The sequence below is a fragment of the Protomyctophum parallelum genome (assembly GCF_964188405.1).
Source record: "Protomyctophum parallelum genome assembly, chromosome: 20".
Lineage (NCBI taxonomy): Eukaryota > Metazoa > Chordata > Actinopteri > Myctophiformes > Myctophidae > Protomyctophum > Protomyctophum parallelum.
In genome coordinates, this window is record NC_139718.1 from 21902846 (window position 1) to 21923857 (window position 21012).

Here is a 21012-nt window from a genome sequence, read left to right on the forward strand (position 1 = left end):
AAAAACGTCACGGAAAGTAGCCTCCGACTATCAATTTATAATAATACTACGTTGCTCAGATATTGCCAGGTGTTTTGCATGTCCAATCAGCCAGAGAAAAGTCGTTGGCATTCGCCTGCCAGACTGGAGACTGTTATTTGAGAAGAAGCGTTGGTTTCCTTCACGATGAAGGCAACCTCCGCCTGAGTTAGAGGCTATGTGTAATGTGTGTAGCCTATAGGTTATGTGTCAGAGAAATATAAAGAGACAGAGCAAGCAAAGAGAGAGAAAATATAAAGTAGGCTATGCAGTACAATCATTAGGCAAAGGTGCAAGAGAGAGAGAGAGGAGAGGGGAAGTTTGCTTCTCTGCTTATCTAATGAGTTAACCCAGTGACTTGGCTCCAATATTTCCTTGCATATAGGGATTTTCCCTTGGTTTGTCTGTCCATATTTGGGTTGGCATATATCATTATAGCACACACAGGTGATGTGAAGAAAGGGAAGGTGTCTGTGTATTTGTTATTGAAGAAACACTAAGACAATAGAGACATACATGAACACTGTTCATAATTTTATGAGCAGACTTTTATGTGATTGTAAAAAACCGCCTCGGTTTGCACATGCATGCTTGAGTGTGTAATGTATGTGTGAGTATCTGCAGTGATATGTAGCCCTACCACACCATGGTGTCTGGGTCTGGGGAGGCAGGGCAGCAGATAGATAGCAGGGGCCCTGTTAGCAGTCGGAAGCTTCAGCGCTGAAAAGCAATAGCTTGTGTCAAGAACTTTTTTTTTAACACATCACTGCAGCTGGTGGGAATAAATAGCATCAGGGGATGGCCGAGTTGTGACATAAGCCTATTTGGGTCCATGTTCACGGGGAGCCGAGCCCCCCCCCCCCTCCAGACAATAAAAGCTGTGTGAACGACTGTCAAACAAGTGCAACATTGTTTCTCAACAAGGGGTATCAGCTGCTGTCAATATTCAGATAGCCTTCATCTGCCAATAATGACGGGTGGCTGGCTATACCTATCTTATCTGAGGCCAGGTAGCGCCCTACCTGGGGGAATAACTGCTTGCGATAAAGAGCGTCTGGGCCAATAGAAAGGCCCTTGTTTGACGGTGAAGAGTTAATGGAGGACGCCACTGGAGACAGGAAGTCTTCAGAAAGTGAAAAGCACTTTATTGCTCACCTGAATGGCCTGGCTAGGGTTTCCCTAGAACCCAATGGGAAAACCACATTACAGGTCTTTACACAGGGTCATTACAACAGGGCAATGGAGGTTCAAGTGATCCATCGCATTTGAATGACAAACATCACATCTCCCCATTCATTCTACGCTCTAGTCCGATCTGACTATGATCCCCTGTGGGATGGGGATATTGTCGGTGAAGTGATGTGATGTGGCAGAGGTGCAAGATGTGCACAATCCTGTTCTACAACTGACTCACGTTTGAAAAATATAAAAATAAAACATATAATAAAAAATGATCTGCCTGTTCACTGCAGTACTGTAGATGTCGTGTTGGCCCCTTTCACATAATCACTCCCTCCTTCCAGCAACAGGTTTGTGGATCCATAACCCACAGCACGCTGCAACATGACATCATCGCCTCTCTAAAAATGAACTGCAACATCGATCCCTCATGGGCCGACCTCCCATAAGTCAAATATAGAAGATACGGGATATGTGTTTGGACGGAGGTGTATATTTACCTGTCAGCCCGAACTCAAGGACATGGCTGTGGCAAGGTTGTATCCAGCCCCAGAGTGAAGTGTTTTTGGGGTTGAAAATGAGTTGTAAAAGTGACAAACGACCAACATCTCTCAGGCTGGGGAGCACTGGAGCTGGCACGATGCTTGCAGCCAAACAGTTAATTGCTCAGCACAGTGAAGGACCAACAAAATGCTCATAAAGCATCACAGGAAAAAAAAGCTAAGAAAAAAAGATGAGTCCACTCAACCTCCTTCCCTTCTCCCTTCATGCTTCCTCCTTTCCTCCGGCTAGACTGCCGTCTCTGACCCTGCCCTCCACAATTTTCCAGCGCAAAAATATTATGTTGCCAGTGGCAACAATTTAATAAAATAACCAATCACATCTGCCCTTTCAAATACTTCCAAAATTAAGCTGAGGCCGTACATAATGGAGGATTCCTCTCAACTGTGTTAGGATTTGAGGCCAGGATTTATTGCACCGTGATATATGATCATATGGCTTGTTTTGACAAATGCAAGGGTACTCGTGAATGAGTGTGGGCCTAGTGTCGCGTGCCGTGCAGCGCCAGGCCCACTGTTATCAGCTGGATTAGTGGTTCTGATGATGTCCTGGATCTAGGCTCTGCTCTCAGAGCCAATCAATGGCTGTGGTTGATGCATCCCATAATAACCACACTCATTTCTACATGGTCACCACCGCCCCCATAGTGTAGTTCCACCTCCTCAGTACATTTATTTCATAATAACGAGCTCGCGACAGCTCTCATCAGGCACTCTCTCTCTCTCTCTCTCTCACACACACACACACGCACACACACATGCACACGCACACACACCAGTGAACGAGTGAGCCTGGGTTTGTTTTTCCTGTATCAAATTCTGTCTCCAGCGGTACAGCCCTCTCCCCCTTCCCTAGAACTACTGCCAGAATCATATTTTCCTACGTCATATTGCTAATCTTGTAGAACGTCAGTAGCACTCTACCACTGACCACGAACCCTGCCCACAGCGCTCCCCGCTTCAGTTACCATTCCTGAGTCTACCCTATAGCTGCCATCTAGGTAGGATCACCCCCAGTCCCACCCATATCTATGCTAGCGTGGAGCGGTGGATGTCACCAGATCTACACGAAACCCCCCACCAGTGTACACCTTCCCAAGAACGGGAGATGACACGGTATCTGGGTCACTTCTGTCATAGTCCAAATGCCACTCATGGGAGCTGACCTTTCCAATGGGCGACGGTGGAGCAGGCAGCGTCCATGCGGGCTGTCGCCCCTGCTGTCTCAGCCACAAAGGCATGCTCCCACCATTTCTCTTTCCCTTTCATGCACGACAATGCGGTTTACAGCGAAAAGGGACAAATCAAAGCTGACAAGCAAATATAGCCCCTGTAAATATGGCTGATATATGGCATCTCAGTTAAACCGGGAACATTGTGGGCTCTTAACAGCCGCAGACACACAGCGTAGCATCTCTCACTATAAGAGGAACTACAAATAATGCCTTCCAAATGGATCTGAAGGCATGACATTCAGTTCCACTCTTTTTACAAATGGGACCTTTAGCTCTGAAGCAATATCTCCATTAGCAAGAAACCCATTCGACACTCTTCAATTGCTTTAACAGTAGCAATGCTGAGATTTGGGTCTCATCTCCACGGAAAGAGACTTGAGTTACCAGGAGGGGTTTCAAATAATACTCTGAATAGCTAATTTATTAAGCCTGTCAGACAAATGTGGGCATTTCCGTGGTCAAGCCCTGGGTGCATGAGTCACGTCAGTGTTAGGAGAGATCAGGGTGCTCAGGTCTTCAGACCTCTGAAGCTTAGTTTCTGGGATTCTGCTTGTCCCACACTGTCAGTGACTCATACGCTGCTAAAGTACACAAGACCCCATACTATACAGCCCCCCACCACCCCGACCAAATTCGTGCCAAACATGCTTGTTTTCCCATCAAACATACCATTGGCCCTCCACCCTGTCAGTCAAACCTTCTCTGCTGTGTCTTTTTAAATAAACCAAGGACCATTTTATCATGATCCATTGCTGTTCTTTTGAAAGAAAAAGCCTCATTATAGTGCAGTGCTTGCTATAAAAAAAACCTCAAAACAAAGTTCTTAAAAAATCAGTATCCATTCCAGTTCAGTAGTACTCTAGTGAGTACCCCCACGCCCCCATCTCTTTCCCCATTGCTGTTATTCAACCACTGTTAAAAACAAACACTTTCTAATTCTAACTGGCTCAACCATTCTTAACTCTTCCGAGCACAGTTTTATTTATTTCCACCCTGTGATGTCTGGCTGTCCAGAGGAGGCCGAGAGGATCCCCTCTTAAGAGCAGTGTGCTGCCGGGGGGCAGAAACAGGCCACAGCTCTCCACATAAATAACCCAGCACCTTGGAGGAAGTCTGTTTGGTGGTCTGCTGGAGGAATGGAACCTAACCTACCCCTATGGCTCTCTCTCGCGCCGTCTCATTCTCCCCCAGTCTCAGTGGTCTATCTAGCAGCTTGGCTGAAGAGGGATAAAACAGCAGGACTTGGAAGAGATTGGGCCAAGATGTACATCTGAGTGGGCAGTGGATTTCCAATAGCCTGCGGGTCCGAGCCAGATAGGCTGGACACAGCGAGGAGCATCACACTGATCTGACATGCGGGACTCTCAGATTTGACTCAGAAAGAACAGTATAGAATGCCGTATGAAATTAAACAGTTTTCCAAAAAGCTTCTTGGCAGATTCTGTATAGGCTAAACTAAACTCACGTGATTGATAGTTTCAAGTTATTCCCCTTCAGCCAGCATAGAATATCACAAGCCCTACGTGTTACTGTAAACCCACATTTTTATGTAATGAATTCTTAATTTTCCCCCCCACTGTAGTGTTTCTTGAAATTTGTGGGTGAAGATGTCAGAGTATTCCTGCTAAGTGAGTCTAGTGAATGTTGCTCCCAGTGGATGTTGTGTGCCTCTCCAGTATCTGAGCCCAGGATCACATTACTCCAGAGCGGAGAGGCTCCTGGCCTCAGGAAGCAGCCTCTCCAGTGGCCTTATTTGGAGAGCGCTCAAGTGCCCCATTGTTGTGACAAGAACAATGAATCTAAAAGGAGACGGCAGACAAGGGCAAGGAAAACACCAAATAAAGACGTCTGGCTCTCAAAATCATCAGATGGGACCTTTTCTTCCTATATTTGCACTCGCATCATGGAAATCTCGTCAGCTGACGCGGGTGGCGGGCCCGTGCCTTTGAAGTGGGTTTAAAAAAAGCTGTATTTGGTTTGCATTGTGTGCAGAAACTAATTTATAGGAGTTGACCCCCGCTCCTCTTTTGTGCGACAGCCATCTTGGAAAACAATGGCAGGAAGGCTTGAAACCTAAGAGGAACTGAATCTGCTGTTTTCCATTTTTTTCTGTCCTTATTCAACACAGAATTTTCCCTCTCCGAGTAAAATGTCTCTGTTTTTGTGTCCGAGAGGAGCCATAAACTGATGTCTAAGCATTCCACGACCAGGCAATAGGGCCTAGTTTAACTGGACACATGGGGACAGTTGTTTTGTACCACATGGAGCAGGGGGCCTGACAGAGGAAGCCACGGCCGCCTGGTGACCCCACACTGACCCCATCGGCCTCCTCATGGAGGGATCAAGGCCTAGATGGGAGCCGGCTAAAGGTTAGAGGTTTAAGGGTAACAAATCAAGCAACACTTTACTGGTATTTAACCCCCCTTACCCATATCTCTCCAACTCTATAGCTGGCGCACGCACGCGCACACACACACACACACAGTAAGGTATACAGGGTATATCTGCTCTGGAGGTGGGAGTGTTCCTCTCTTCAATGACTGTACATGAAAAGTTCAGGTCTGGGTATGATTACATTGTAGTGAGGAGGATGAGAGGGAGAGATGCAGAGAACAGGGGTGAAGGAGAGCTTATGATGATCTAACTCCTATTTCACTCTCTCAGCCGGAGTGTTTCTGCAGGACAAATAGAACAGTCATGGAACCTATAGATGTAAAATATACCATCTCTCTCCACAGTGGTGGTAAAATATATGTTTGATTCCGTATTTTAGCTCAAATATGCTGTAATATAATAAAACATGTTACATATTACCTTCTCTGATATGATGGCAGGCCGTCTAACTTTTCCACTTACTTTGGTCTACTTTGTAAGTGACCAGAACAAAACGTGGACCCCCAGTGCATATCTGCCTCTAAAAACATCATTCAACTTTACGTTCACTTCTGGTTCCTCTGGCCCAGCTGTGTTTCTTCCATTAGGATCTGCTCATAAAAGGGACCGGGCCGTAAACATGTGCTACAGACGACGATTGCTCGGTACCAGCTCTCCGCCATCTGCTGTGGGAATCAGGTGTTTTGATGTACCTGTACCACTTGTGTGGCATATTATAAGCAGACTTCAATTGTTTCACAGATTGTATTCATGGCAGGTCAAAATGATGAATTATTTAATATTTATTTATCCATTAAAAGTATAGGCATACATACATCAGACAAGAGGACAACACTTTGAGTAGAACAGAACATAAAAACATTTAATTTACACACTTTGACATATTATTGTAGTAAACAGTTATGGAACCAAACAGGAATGCTTCGCAGTTCTCCACCGACACTGTAAGGATGTGAGTTAAATTTATCACCGACCATTAACATTTACAATCAACAAATTCTACAGCGTACGATGGAGAGGTCATTGCAGGGTCCGACCTTAATCAGAATTGGATCCTGCTCCCTCCTGCAGATTGACTGAGAGGGCACCGAGTGACGTAGGTGAGAGTCTGGCCTCCTCCGAACCCCTGAACCGCACCTCTCTTATCTGCCTACAGAACGGAGGAGGTGCAGGAGGAGGAGGAGGGGGGGCGGGAGGGCGACGAAGGACAGGGTCTTTTGGTTTGATAAGGAAAGGCCACTGTGTCCTGCCACTGGCCTCCTGGCCGTCCACCTCCAGCGGGCCGCACAGGGGGCAGAGAGTTGACCAGGAAACGCTCCAAAGACAGTGTTCTCAAACAGGGGGGGTTGTGAACCTGACCCTAAACCACCGGCCTGGCAGAGGTACAGAAAGTGTACGTGTGTTATGTAGTGGTTGCAGAGGCGGGGTCAGGCACACAGACAGAGAGGAGGAACAAGAGTGCAAGGGAGAGGGAGAGAGAGAGAATGGGAGAGGCAGGGTGAGGGAGACAGAGAGGGGGAATGGGAGTGCAAAGGAGAAAAAGAGAGAATGGGAGAGGGAGGGGAGAGAGCGAGAGACAGAGGGAGACACACAAGAGGGTCAGTTGGAGTTCAGGGGAGATTTCTTTCCGCCAGTAGCCTCGTGCTGCAGGAAGGCTAAATTGTTTCCGGGTCCACATGTCCACCCCCTGCACTCCTTCCTTTCTCTCATCCTCCCATCTCCCATCCTTCTCTCACACCTCACTGACCTTTATTTTCCCCTTTCTCCCGCCCAGTACCACCACCACACAACTCCATTATCCATCTCCCTGCTCTGTGTTTCTGTCTGGTGCCACCCCGTCCTGACTGGAGCCGAGGCACAGAGTGACGATATCGGTGGGGAAGCAGTCTTTGAGCAGGATGCCTCTGTCTCTCTGGCAGTCCAGCTCTTCTATGAAGCCGTACCAGTAGATCACAAGGCCCGGTCCAAACCTGTATAGTAGAAAGGATACATAACAAAGGATACATAACAATACTGTTCAAAGCCTGTGTTTCGACTCCACCGTCATGTCAGTGTGAGAGTCCCAACAGAGGCATGCAGACTGACAGAACGTTACAGAATGAGACGCCGTTAAGGAACGGAGTGAGAAAAGAGATGGAAAAGAAGGGGGAGTCACTGTACGAGTGACTGATTGATCCGCGAGAGATAAGGTCGGGCGAGGAGCATTCCTTTGATCTCTGTCCAGGAAACTTGTGCTGAATCAAACAAAAAGCCGCCAGGGAGATAAGATCTTTCTGACACACTGATATGCACTCGATCATATTACAATGGCACAGAAATAACAATATTCAAAGAAATAACAAAAGCTCCGAGCACGGCCTCAGGAACCACTCATCGGAAGCCTCCGGCACACAACAGAGCCCACTGAGAGTTCAACAGAAAGGCTGAGGCCTAAACACCACATCCGCTGAGCTTAGCCAGTCCAGGACAACATTAGCCAGTCCAGCAGCGTCCAGCTGTTTCATTCACGTCCACTTTAAAAGCTAAAGCAACTTTGACTGAGTTGGCGAGCGTCACAATTCCCAAAATATAATAATGAGTCACAGAGCGGCTGAGAAGTCAAGTTCAGACAGTATTTTAATGTAAGGTGTTTCTCCTCCACCTCCTTTCCTACTCCTAGTCTCATCCTCTCATCCTTCTCAGCTTTTGTGTCTTACAGGCCCTATCGTATATCTGAAGGGCCGCTGAAAGTGCAGAGGCAATTAAAATTGAGTATTTTTTTCCCACTGAGGATGCGCAACGTTATTTCACTACTTCTCCTGACAAAAGCGATAAATCATCTTTCAAGCTATTTATTATGCCCCGAAGATCCGCCGGTGGCCCCCCTTTGCCTCGTATAGATCATACCTATTCTTTGAACTTTAGCTGCCATGCATAAAGACATGTCACAGTTGAACTCTTGAGAGTCGAGAGCCGCCTCGTCCCCCACTCAGACAAAAAAAGATTGAGGGGTTCGACCGTAAGCTGGTCCCAGACACCATCCTCAGACAGTTAACAGTGTGTTGGGGTCTCCTGAGACCCAGACAGGAAACTGTCCGAAGGGCCACGGAGAACATCAGGAAGTTCAGCCCCAAGGTAAAGTGCACGAAAGAACTTAACTCATCATCAATCATTTCCTATTACAAAATACTGAAATATTAAATACCCCAACACCCACTGATACTCACATTAATAATTACAGGAATAGTTAGTCCTCCCCACGGTGATAGTTTATGACCTTATCCTAAATAATCAGATGAATAACCTTTGAACTTCTCGGTGCTGCTTAACATGAAATCTTAACATCAACAACCTGGAATCGGTTGTCATGACATCGCCACCTACATGCGCATGCACTGTGCCGCACACACATTTCTTTCCCTTTCCACTGAGCCTCGAGGCAGTACTTGTGCTAGTACATACATATGTGCGCAGAAACAGACACACACACACACACACACACACACACACACACACACACACACCCTCACACACACACACACACACACACACACACACACACACACACACACACACACACACACACACACACACACACACACACACACACACACACACACACACACACACACACACACAATCTCCCTCCAACAGGCCCTTAAAGCAATACATGCTCCCGCACCCCGATCTGCATTCCGTGTTTTACAGTGTGTGATTTACGGTGCTGTATCTATGAGCGAACGGGCCAAAGCTAACAGCCCCGGAGAAAGCCCACAGATGCACACTGCAAGTTCACCACAATGTCACACACATAGCTCAGCCTCTCAGCGCTACGCAGGGCTCAGGCCCCCTTTCAGTCGCTCTCTCATCATCGTCACAGGCCAGGTCCACCACTGCACATGGCCGCCAACTCTTAATATGGAAATGTTATGGAAACAAAACCTAAACATTTACATTAGATGACTTTAGAAAAGGGGTTATGCTCCTCTTTATATTCTGCCGAGTGCCGCTATATGCTTCTACGTATTCCCCCGTGTTGTGGATGGGAGTGGGGATGGGGAGGGTGCGGTGCGTAAGGGGAGGGCGAGGTGCGGGTGGGGTGGGTGCTGTGGGGGGGAGGGGGGGAGGGGAGAGGCAACCTTCTGAAAAGGTTAAAACTGTACATCAACAGATAAGGCGGCGGTGTACGATACATCATGTCCCAGGCCTGTCGGGGGAGGCCAGCCACAAATTGAAACAAGCAAAATTATAAACACAGGGGAGCAATGTCACCAAGGCCTCTCCATACCGTAAAGAAAATAAATGGACTATGAATCCGACTCAGAATTAATACAAGTCAATACCACGGGGACCTTGAGGTAAAATCACAGAGACAGGGCTAGAAACAATAACAGCGGTTCTGATGGGGGTGGGGTGAAAAGGTAGGGAAAGGTCAGGGGGTCAAGGCTGAGTATGACGACTGCGGCATGAGATTCACAAGAAAAAGTTCTAAGCGGCATCCAGGCACGATCAGCAGGGAGAGAGTAAATATAAATATACGGGGGAGGCCCCTTTATATACTTCCTCGAAAGTTACAAGGGCTGACGCGGTGATTGGAGGCTTGAGTTTGTAGTGCTAATTGTGGCTTATTATGTGGGCTGGATCCTCTTAACCTGGTGCGTGCTTATTATACGCAGCGCTTCAGAGTACAAAGTCAGCCATCTTCCAATAAACACCTAACCGTGTAACGAGTTGGTGAAATTGTTTGTGAAATGGAGCTAATTTCGGGTAAAGGGGACACTTGACGAGCCTGGGTGACGCGTGGACCGCTGCTGCCAAGGCTTACTGTCGTTAGTGTTAACGAGCGGGTGGTGGTTGCTTTTTAAAGCAGGTGCCGGGTAGCTAACAACGGCAGCTTAATGAGAGCAAGGCACTGTGGAACAAAAACCCTCAGATGGTGTGTGAGAGTGTTATTAGTGCTGCCTGCGTGCACACACATGCACATACAGTACACACACACACACACACACACACACACACACACACACACACACAGCAAACTCAACACAAGTTAAGTGCTTAAATACAGGCAAACAGTCTCACAGGCACAAATGCAATGGAAGAAGGAAAAAGAGTATTCTACCAAAACATAAATTGCAAACGAGAAAAATAAAGATTTAAACATTTCAAAACGTCATGAATTTGTTTAAATCTCTATAATTCTTTATAATTATTTTTCCTGAATGGTCGAATATCATGGTCTAAAATGGCCTGCATTTAACATTCCTACAGAACGGAGATCAAGGCTAATTGCATTTGTCACGTTTGGTGAGAAAGTCTAGAAAACTGGAGGCCGAACAATTCTGTCAAAATACATTACGCAACATGACAAATTATCAATAAAATCCAGACGAATTTACTTGCGACTTTGACACACTCTCACCTCGTACTGCATACCACGTAGGGCAATTTTAAACAAACGCCCCTGCAGTGATTTAGATAGCGTAAGCCTCCACATGGTGGTGAACCCGGCAGCTCTGAGGTCTCCCCACAAAGACCTCTTTGTTTTGTGCGTCCATACGTCAGGCCAGAAGGTAGGTAGACCGGTTAAGGCGCTGCCAAACATTAGTTTTAGCCTGTCATTTCTTTACTTTCTCTCCACTGAAATACTGGTCTGGAACCTGTTTTGACGTCCCGCAAGTCATCTGATTTATCCTTGGTTGTGGGCCATGGTTTTGCATTGAAATAGCCGATCTACAATTTCACAACACGCTGTGAGCTAAGCTTGTAGATCTGCTATTTTACTAGTGTTCGACACCTGCGTGCCACAAAGTATAAATCGCATAAGAATCGACAGAAGTGGAGGTGGGGGTGGCAGGTAGACAGCTGTGAGGATGCATAGAAGGAAGGAAGAAAGTGTGTGTGTGTGTGTGTGTGTGTGTGGGAGGGGAGGGCGGGCATACAGTAGTACAGCAAAAGACAGCGAGTGTGTATGGGTTTTGGTGAGAAATGGCCCGGTCCTTGCTGTCACAACAGTGGTCAGTCCTGGCTATAGGCGGCTGATTAATAGGGGTTTATTTATAGGGTGTGAAGTAGGTAGTGGATAACTGTGTTTGTGTGTGTAGGGGGGCCAGCGATCCAGTGCCTGCACACCAGGTGACAGGGTCCTCTGTGGTGTCACTATAAGTCTGTCTGCACATCCAGCCTCGCTGCATGGCCCCGGCAGCTGCAGGAGTTGCTGGAAGCCTAGGTCAGACAGACGGATGATAAAGACAGCCCTGATAACACGGGCCGCCACGCACACAAACAGGATATTTAAAGGCTTGTTCTGCCCGGAGGGGTGGCCTCCAACGGGGAGGTAAATAAGCCCTTGCTACATACTGAACATCCTACTGTCCATAAATAACGCACTGTGAATGGGGAGAGTCAGTCGCCCAAAGACAAGTTATTAACTATGAATAGTACGCACGCCACTATAGGCCCCTGGTCCAACCCCGCCCCCCTCCCACCCCTTCACCTCTTTACAGCGGAGGAAAGGTTCAATTCTACGCAGGTATCTAAAGCAAAAACACAAGGTGGACATGATAGCAGATGATCTGCACACTAAATGAGTTGCCCGAACGTACGTGAGCACCATCATTAAGAGGGAATGGAGGGCTATAAAGAATAAAACATCTTCTGCCAGGTATAATTCTCCCCGACGGTTTTATGTGTTCTGTCAGTGTGGTTTGGAAATGGGACGTGGCATGGATTGTGGCTCGTCTTCGTTTGTGACTGCTGTAGGTACCGGATGAGCTTACAGCACACAATGAAACCCTCAGTGTTCATTCAACTCACAGAGTCTGCAAATATAACCAAACGGCCCTGTAAGGGTCCATTTGGTTAGAGTACACTCTAGGAGTTACAAATGGATAAACACTATTTGACTGCACTATTTGACTGCATACGTGTGTGTGTGTGTGTGTGTGTCTGCATGAATGGCGTAATGTTGCCAGGCTTGACATAAGGGAGTGCGAGTGTGTGTAATAATGTGAGTACTAGGGGTGTGAGCAGGTCAAGTTGAGGGAGTGTGTTGTGAGTTTATGTGCGTTGTAGTAGGAGGTAATTTACGCCCACCCACCACTAAGGGATGCCGGTTCAATCTATAACCCTGGGGGTAGCACCTTGTGTGACCAAGCATACAGGTAGGTATATATATACATACAGGTATATACACATACCGGTACATTCATACAGTATATTCTATACATGCATATAACTGACGTAAAATTCTCCATTCATTGTCAATGGGAATTTAATGTTTTGTGTAGGACGAAGTTTCCTATATTCACTAAAAGCTGAATATAGGAGGGACTAGTGCCCCTCAAAAACATTACAATAATTAAAAATTAATTTAATTATAGCACATTAAACAATTCCTCATTTGGCTGGGGCTGAGTGCCCCTGGGGATCGCCAGACCACTTCAGTAGTAAACACTGTGTGGAACAGTAGATTCCTCAAACAGCTCCTCATGACAGTCTTCTTATTTTCCTAGCACCCCCTAGCCTATATCTCTCCAGGAACCTTCATCCTCCAATCCCCCTAACACTCTCCCAGCACTATCAGCCGTCACAACCCTGACGCCTTCTGAAAACCTGGGACACTCTATCTCCCCCTGGCATATTATCACATTCTCTGCCCTCACGGCCAGCCATGACCTCCTATGACCTCCACCACCTTCTCACAATTAGCTACAATCTTATCACGCATCACGCACTGTCCTACAGACTCTATTCTGTTACGAGAAGCTGAATTGATAATCCGTTTAACACACCAAGTTGTGAATGAGTTCAAATTATATCTAAAAGCTAAATATTTAATTTACATTTGTGGCCTACCAAGTCACAGAAAAAAGAAAGAAAAAATGCTGTTGAAAACACCATTTGGATTGGATTAGTCAGAATGTTCCAAAATCAAGCGTCCCTCAAATGCTGTACCCGAAGTGGAGGAGTTAATGAATGTTTGGCACTTGTTATATCCCTAGATCTACAGTGTCACGGTCAAACGCGCACTGACACAGTCGGGGCTCTTGCGGATGAGACGCAAACCCAAACAAGGTGTGGTCTGGCCACGGGCTCGTCTGTTTGGGGTTCAGGACTGTAATTTTGGTCCCAACAGCACCAAGGATACCGTATACAAGAAAAACAAGCCGTCACAGACAACTTCATGATCCCCTTTTGACAAAACAGAACAATACACAATGCTGGTGGTTTGGAATTACAGGACAGCACAGACCTCAGCTCCCACAAACCCCTCCCACTAAGACTTATACAACCTTTCACTGTACTTTCTCTATATTATTCTTTCTCTAAACCTTGTTTGGATCTCTCTCTCTCTTAAAGTCTACATTTCTAGTGTTAATCCTCCTCACTTTCTTCATTTCATGCTCTCTCTGCATTGCAGTAGGCTTAGCAGTCTGGCAGCCAGCATGCCCACGTGAAGCTTCCATCTCGGATATCAGTTCCCCATCCCTCCATAATGGCCCTCTACATCACTAGAATGGACTGACCTCTTCAATTATGACACACTGAGTGGGTATTCATTAAGCCTTGATGCTGATGCTCTTAGATTGAATTGTATTATGGCTGTGGCCACAAATGGTATCCTCTACCGATATACCATGGAGTTAAACCAGGGTCACCTTACAATGACATATGTGATTAAAAGTGTTAACTGTGTTAATGTGTTATGCGTGTAAATCCCTTTCTAATAAACCTATTGGGTATAATGTTTTGTGAAAGCCTTTTTTTATTTTCTTATAACAAGGGTTGCAAAAGTCACAGAACAAAAGACAAAATAAAGGCTGCATCTCAGAGGCTCTCACAGAAAATGATTATTACTCTCCCAAACCAACACTGGCCATAGCACTATTGGAGATGTATTCAGAAAGCCCCTCTGGCCTTTGATAAATCCCCATGTCTGTAAGCTCTGCTCTGAGACAGGAAGCTCCCGCGGTGGTGGTTGTGTGTGTGTGTGTGTGTGTGTGTGTGTGCGCGAGCGGAGGGTGTAGGCTGGGGGCTGGGTAGGTATGGGGGTCTGCAGACAGAGAGGATCGCAGCGTCGGGGGGATACACGCTCCTTTAACCTGTTATTGTGAACTCCCAGCAGCCCTAGCCGATAATTACCTCCCATCTCTGGGGAAACTCAGTCAAAGGCAGGCGAAGGAACGGCCATTTTGTTGTCTGCCGCCGTGCCTCGATCGAGCACTAGTCCACAGCCCCGGCCCTAATCCCTGCCCTTATCCCAGCCGGCTAATGTGTTTTCAATTTGGGATGATCCCCCACTACGGCCACAGCCCTAATCAACAACAGTTTGGACTGTAACCCTATCTGCCTTAGTAGGGGCTAGTTTGGCTGGCCTGGGCGCCTGCAAACTGATGTGTCCAGCAGAGAAATGGTGTGTGTGAGTGTGTGTATGTGTGTGATGAGGTCATCGGATGTGTGCATGTGATATGCGTTTGTGTGTCTTTCCCATCTTGCTAATCTATGGAGATAAACATACAAACATCCAGTGTTGACCACACACACACACACACACACACACACACACACACACACACACACACACACACACACACACACACACACACACACACACACACACACTATATACTGTACAGGCAAGCACTAATTTGATTAGAAGAAGTTGCACAACTTTGACTTCAAAAAATAAACGACACACACGCAGGGTAGATCTACCAAAATGGTATAACAGCTACCGCATGTTTTGGAAACACATTTTAGAGACCTACATTGTCACTGATGACAGCATGCTAATATATGCCAAGTTATGCTAATAATTAAAATACAGGATATCTCAAGCTGTGGCAACTGTACAACATCTAAACATTAACACAGTACAGTATGCATTTTTGGTGCACATTGCCACCACTCCAAGACTATTCCATATTGCTGTACATGGGAACTTCAATTCCATCAACACAATATGCCATTTGTATTAATGCTCAATCCCTCTGTGAGAAGGTTTAACTTTTCTCCTCCTTCACTGGAGGCTGAATCAATACTAGGGCATGGAGAGGCAGGTGTGAATGTTTGTTGTCTAAGGCCTTCTGGCCTCTGCATCTATGAGACGAACCCAGGCCCAAAATTAGAGTGCGGCCTCTAATGTCTCCCTGGGAGAAAAAGGGGGTCTGGCTTTCGTCCAAGTCAGCACCTTTGGAAGTGCAGTCGCGTTACCACCACTAAATCAACATGTCAGCACCCAGCCCTCTGAACTTCTCCACCCAGACTCTATTGCTTACAACTACTTCACACACCTAATGAATCGGCGCAAAAGGCTGGGGTGTCTGCTAAAATGAAAATGTAAAGAGATATGGGAAGGAAAGAGATGGGGAAAAATATAGTACTTCTTGGCTACGTTGTTTATGTCCAACATTTGAGACCAAACAGTGAGACAGAGTCAGAGTTTCAACTTGGACAGACAGTTGCCATGACTAAAACTAAACCATGCCAAGTTATGGTATCCCAGCCATCAACCTTGGCCTCTGATTCTGAAATGGAACTGTCCCAGTTTAGCGTGGGGGGTGGGTGGGCATTTAGAGATGGACGCAGGCGAAGGGCCACAGAAAGCGCTGTGCTTACTCGGCAGTTTGTTTACATTCCTGAGGGTAATTTTAGCCCCCGGGGGGGACCAGGGCAAGGGGGGGGCGACATGTCGTTGGGGCTTGTCAGCGGTTGACCGACCAGGCTGGTGTGTTGGCGGCACCTGGATATGTGGGTGGTACATGAACACACACACACACACACACACACACACACACACACACACACACACACACACACACACACACACACACACACACACACACACACACACACACACACACACACACACACACACACACACACACACAGACCTCCAACAGACAGATGTCTGATATCTCAGGCTAAGCTAATACATTTTTAAATACCAATTTACATTTAGTACATTTTAATTAATTACAAAATGAATTAATTGTACTAATTGTTTATTACATTTTAGCAGATATAGTACAATTAATTGAAAAAAACCCCAGTATAATTAATTCATTTTTGGCAAAAATAGCAGATATAGAAGCTCGCAACGTGAGCTTGTAGATCGGTTATTTTTAGCGAAGAGACTTTGTGTAGACGGAAAAATGCGATCCAAGTGCGGTTGTTAACTCAGGTCCGTTGCACTAAGAACAGAGGGTTTAAGTGGTTAAACTGGAGCCTGAGGGTGAGTTAGAGTCTGGAGCTGATGAGGAGGATGGCTAGAGCTCTTCTCCTTAACAGAACAGTGGGTAGTATGCATGTGGGACAGGCCTACCGCAGAGCAAACATTAGCGCTGGTCCATGCAGGATATCCCCTGTGTTTTCTCTGATGATCTGGGGTGCAAATCAAATTTCATTGTAGTTTTTAAAAATTTGCTATGCAAACAAAACAATGATCCCCACTCAAGCCCTCAGCAAGAGCTTCTGTGTGTGAGCTGGGATTTGTCCTTTTATTACTCACAGCCCCTGACCAGAAGGCAAGTATCTGTGTGCGTGCGCGCACACGTGTTTGTGATAGGGAGGGAGGGATGGAGAAAGATCTATCTATCTATCTATCTATATCTATATATATCTATTATATATATATATTATTTTTAAATAATAATTTATATAATATTGTAATTATTATTTACATTGAGACTCCTCAGGGTCCCGTCCCGTCTCCCAGGTATGCCCCGGCAGCCGGCTCAAGGCCGGGGCTGGACGGGGTCCACCTGTTATAGACGCTTAGCTTAGTAGTGACTAGCTCTAGTTTCGCTCGCCAAAATAATCAGTGGTTTATTTTTATGTTCGGCATCAGCGTTCGGCTAGCATTCGACTTTTAGCCGGCCGTGGTGTGCTCCTGGGAGAACGGTGCAGGGATGGGGTTGGGGGTTGCAACGCCACAGCCTCCCGCTCACTCCATCTCGTGCCAGCCGGAAAACGAGCACTCATTTCTGACTGATTTTCCACATGTACTGTAACTTTATACAGTATACATAGACACACTAGAGGTTCGGGGTCCTCACACCTACAGTACGTTGCACTGCCGATTGCCCCATATGGGCATGCCAATATATGGAGCTGACTGATTTGTTTGTGCCTGATGCCATGACGACACATTGAGGTCAGACAACACACTCCATATTTGGGCATAGCTGCATTGGGAACTCCTTATATGGTTATGGCTGAGTCATGGTGACTCAGCCATGAGTCAGAGGTCTGCCAGCCAGCCCGTCCTTTCCCAAGCCAATTTTAATATGGTATTTATATATATATATATATATATATATATATATATATATATATATATATAAATATATATATATACATACACACACACATATACACACACACACACACACGTACAAACATACTGAAGCTAGAGAAACGCACACATATACTATATTATATATATATATATATACTGTATATATTACACACACACACACACACACACACACACACACACACACACAAATATATATATTACACACACACACACACACACACACACACACACACACACACACACACACACACACACACACATACACACACACACGCGTGCGAGCGATACAGGCTCAAAGCTCAGTGACAGACCCAGCGAAACTAATTAGGCAAGGGATCAGGCTTGAAGTTAAATAGTGGGCTACATGTAATGAAAGAAGCAGAGTGGGGGACATGGAAGGGTCAGGCCCACACCAAACAGTGGTCCTCAGGCAATCTGCTATTGATTTTCACTTGTTTGGGGATGGAGCTGGACAGGGGGGAGGAGGGAGCAACTGGGAGAGAGAGAGAGAGAGAGAGAGAGGGGCAGTGGGGTGGGGGGGTCCAAGGGTCTAGCGAGTTGTCAACTTGACAGTTTAACCCCTATTGGAGCAGAAAAAACAAACAGAGGGATCTCCGGGGCTGACAGCGTTGATCCGTCGCACCGATGACACTGCAAAGCCCCACACAATGCCCACACTGAGGAGGGAGCAGAGCAGGAGGAGTACAGAGGAAGAGAAAGGGAATAGCTGATATAGATATGCACAGGCACATTCCCTAAGCCTCAAGAAGATAGGGCAGCACTCTGGTTAACCACTTTCAACCTGAAATCACCGCTTCTGGGATGTCATTATAGGTGAACCCTTTCAAAACATTTCAGCAAATTGTCTAAAATGTTCAAACATTTTTAAAATGTTAACAATACATAGTGAATATCAGATCTACAAGCTTTAAGATGAGCTATTTTCTGTATGACAAAATATAAAGGGCTTAAGTTGTTAAAACCAGGCAACCCTACATTACAAATAGCGTGCGCCATTGCATGGCTGATTACTAGAATAAACACACTGGACTGGTGGAAAAACACAAGATACCATCAACCAAGTTGCACTTGTCGCTCATTAATCCTCAAGACCCTTAAAATAAACCAATTCTTGCAAATGCAAACAGACAACCAAACCAATGGCTTTAAGCTTTTGAATGTATTTTTGCCATTTATTACATGATGAACTGTGATAACTAGTCCTTGAATCTTTATTTCATTATTCATTATTTAGCCTTGAGCTAAAAAGATGGTTCAAAGGTATGAATATTCACTGTATCAATTTCGATAAATTGTTTAGATTTCTACGATGAATGTGAGAGGTGGGGAACGTGACTCAAATTAGTTTGCAATTAATATTACCTCACATTCCACAATATTTTAAAGAATATTATCTGAATGATTTTATGGAAACAAAATACAAAATATTATATACAAAAATATTTCTGACTGATAATCAAACATTTCCATTTGAGTCCAACATTTCAAAAGGTGTGGTTTTATTACTTCTTATCTAACGGAATGGGTGATCGGCCATTATTCCCCCACAAGTGTGCGGCCATAGACACACAGATGTCCGAGATCCTCTCCCTTGTCAGTCACTCTTTGAAGGCCGTCACCCGGAGCACCTTTTCTCTCATGTCCCTAAACACTCGAAAGCCCTTTTCACTTTTCCCCTCAAACAGCCTCATCGCTCTGTCAGGATGCCAAAGGGGACTCCATTAGCCTGGCCTCGCCTGGAGCCCCCCAACTCTCTGTCTGTCTCTCTGTCTGAGAGAGACACACACATATACACACACACACACACACACACACACACACACACACACACACACACACACACACACACACACACACACACACACACACACACACACACACACACACACACACACACACACACACACACACACACACACACACACACACACACACACACACACACACACACACGGCAGTCCACATCAAATTAGAGTGGCCCCAATTGTCCCTATTATGGCTTGGGAAGGTGCCATCATGACGGATGCTACGGGGTCCCTCACTTGTCAGAAGTTGTCAGACAGGCGGGGAGTCTGGATACACATAGCTGACAGGTAATCTTAATGTCTTCAATTAGCCCAATTAGGCCTGTCATAAACAATTCAATAAGTGCCTGACCAACACAAACAGATGAACGCATGCACAGGCGCACGCAGGCACACACACACCCAGGGCTGGGGGGTATTAATGAGAAGCGTAATGGGTATATCAGCGATAGGACGGTTGACTTGTCTTTTGTTTCCAGGCGGGATGCGTCCCCGTCCCCACTGCTCTCAGCTGTGCACTGCTGGCTGCTACCTGGTCAGTTCAAATTGTACTATCTCCTTTCATTAGCGCATCGCTGGCTGAGAATCTGAAGGGCCATGACAAAATTCATTTAAGACGAGTGGGAGCAGATTGCCTGAAGCAGGTGCTATAAGGGAGATAAAACAAAAGCAGCGCTTGTGTGAAGCTCTCTGTGTGTGTGTGTGTGTGTGTGCACGTCTGTGTGTGTTAGTGTGAATGCAAGAGAGGCTCTTCTGGTCTTCACATTCTGTTCTTTTCCTTGCTATAGTAAATGGGTAATGACACAAAGGTGCTTTAGGAAAAAAAAGGGGGAAAAAAAGGAATGGAAGGAGAGAAATCCACCCAGTGCACACTTGGAGGGTTTACCAAAACTGTGGCGTAATCTAAATATTGTTTCTAGCATGACTAAACAGGCCAACACCTCTCTTTGCGGAAGATGTGCGATAGCTGACATTGTTTGATTTGATCTCTCGTCTATACTATCTAATCGCAGTACAACGGCGACACCCACACGACATCTACAGCTTTTGTCTCTAACCAGTTCTTAATACATGTATTTGTATTCACCATCAATTAATTTGTTCCAGTTACACAAGGCTTCAGGAACTGTGAAATGTTTAAAAGACATAGGGAATCCACAGTGCACACACACAAGACACAGGCAAGGTCAGCATCAATATTTGAACAAGAATTCATAACATCAACACTGCCTTGATGTTATGTATAGAGGGCCAGAATGCCACAGATCAAACACCAACATTGACACGTTCAATGGTCTTAACCTACAATACTCTGCGCTCTCTAAGCATTAACCACATTAACCCTGGTGTCCCCATTTCAGGCAAATAGCAGACTTGCAAGTTGACAAAGCGTTGCATGACTTGCATCCCAATGGGGAGCAAGTAGAGATTTCTTTTGTGCAATTTATCGTATGACGAAGGATATACTGTAAGAAGCAGTAAAGGGCATTGTTGTACAA

At 45.9% G+C, this 21012-nt stretch overlaps 1 protein-coding gene across 2 annotated transcripts in view; it reads right to left on the bottom strand.

The window, feature by feature from the left end:
• Positions 1 to 6213: 6213 nt before the first annotated feature.
• Positions 6214 to 21012, bottom strand: part of cdin1 (CDAN1 interacting nuclease 1) — a 67959-nt gene continuing 53160 nt past the window's right edge. For both annotated transcript variants that reach the window (XM_083792886.1, XM_083792885.1), the window contains one exon: positions 6214 to 7356. In XM_083792886.1, coding sequence (XP_083649012.1) covers positions 7182 to 7356 — 175 coding nt within the window. In that variant the 3' untranslated portion in view covers positions 6214 to 7181. The remainder of the gene's footprint in view (positions 7357 to 21012) is intronic.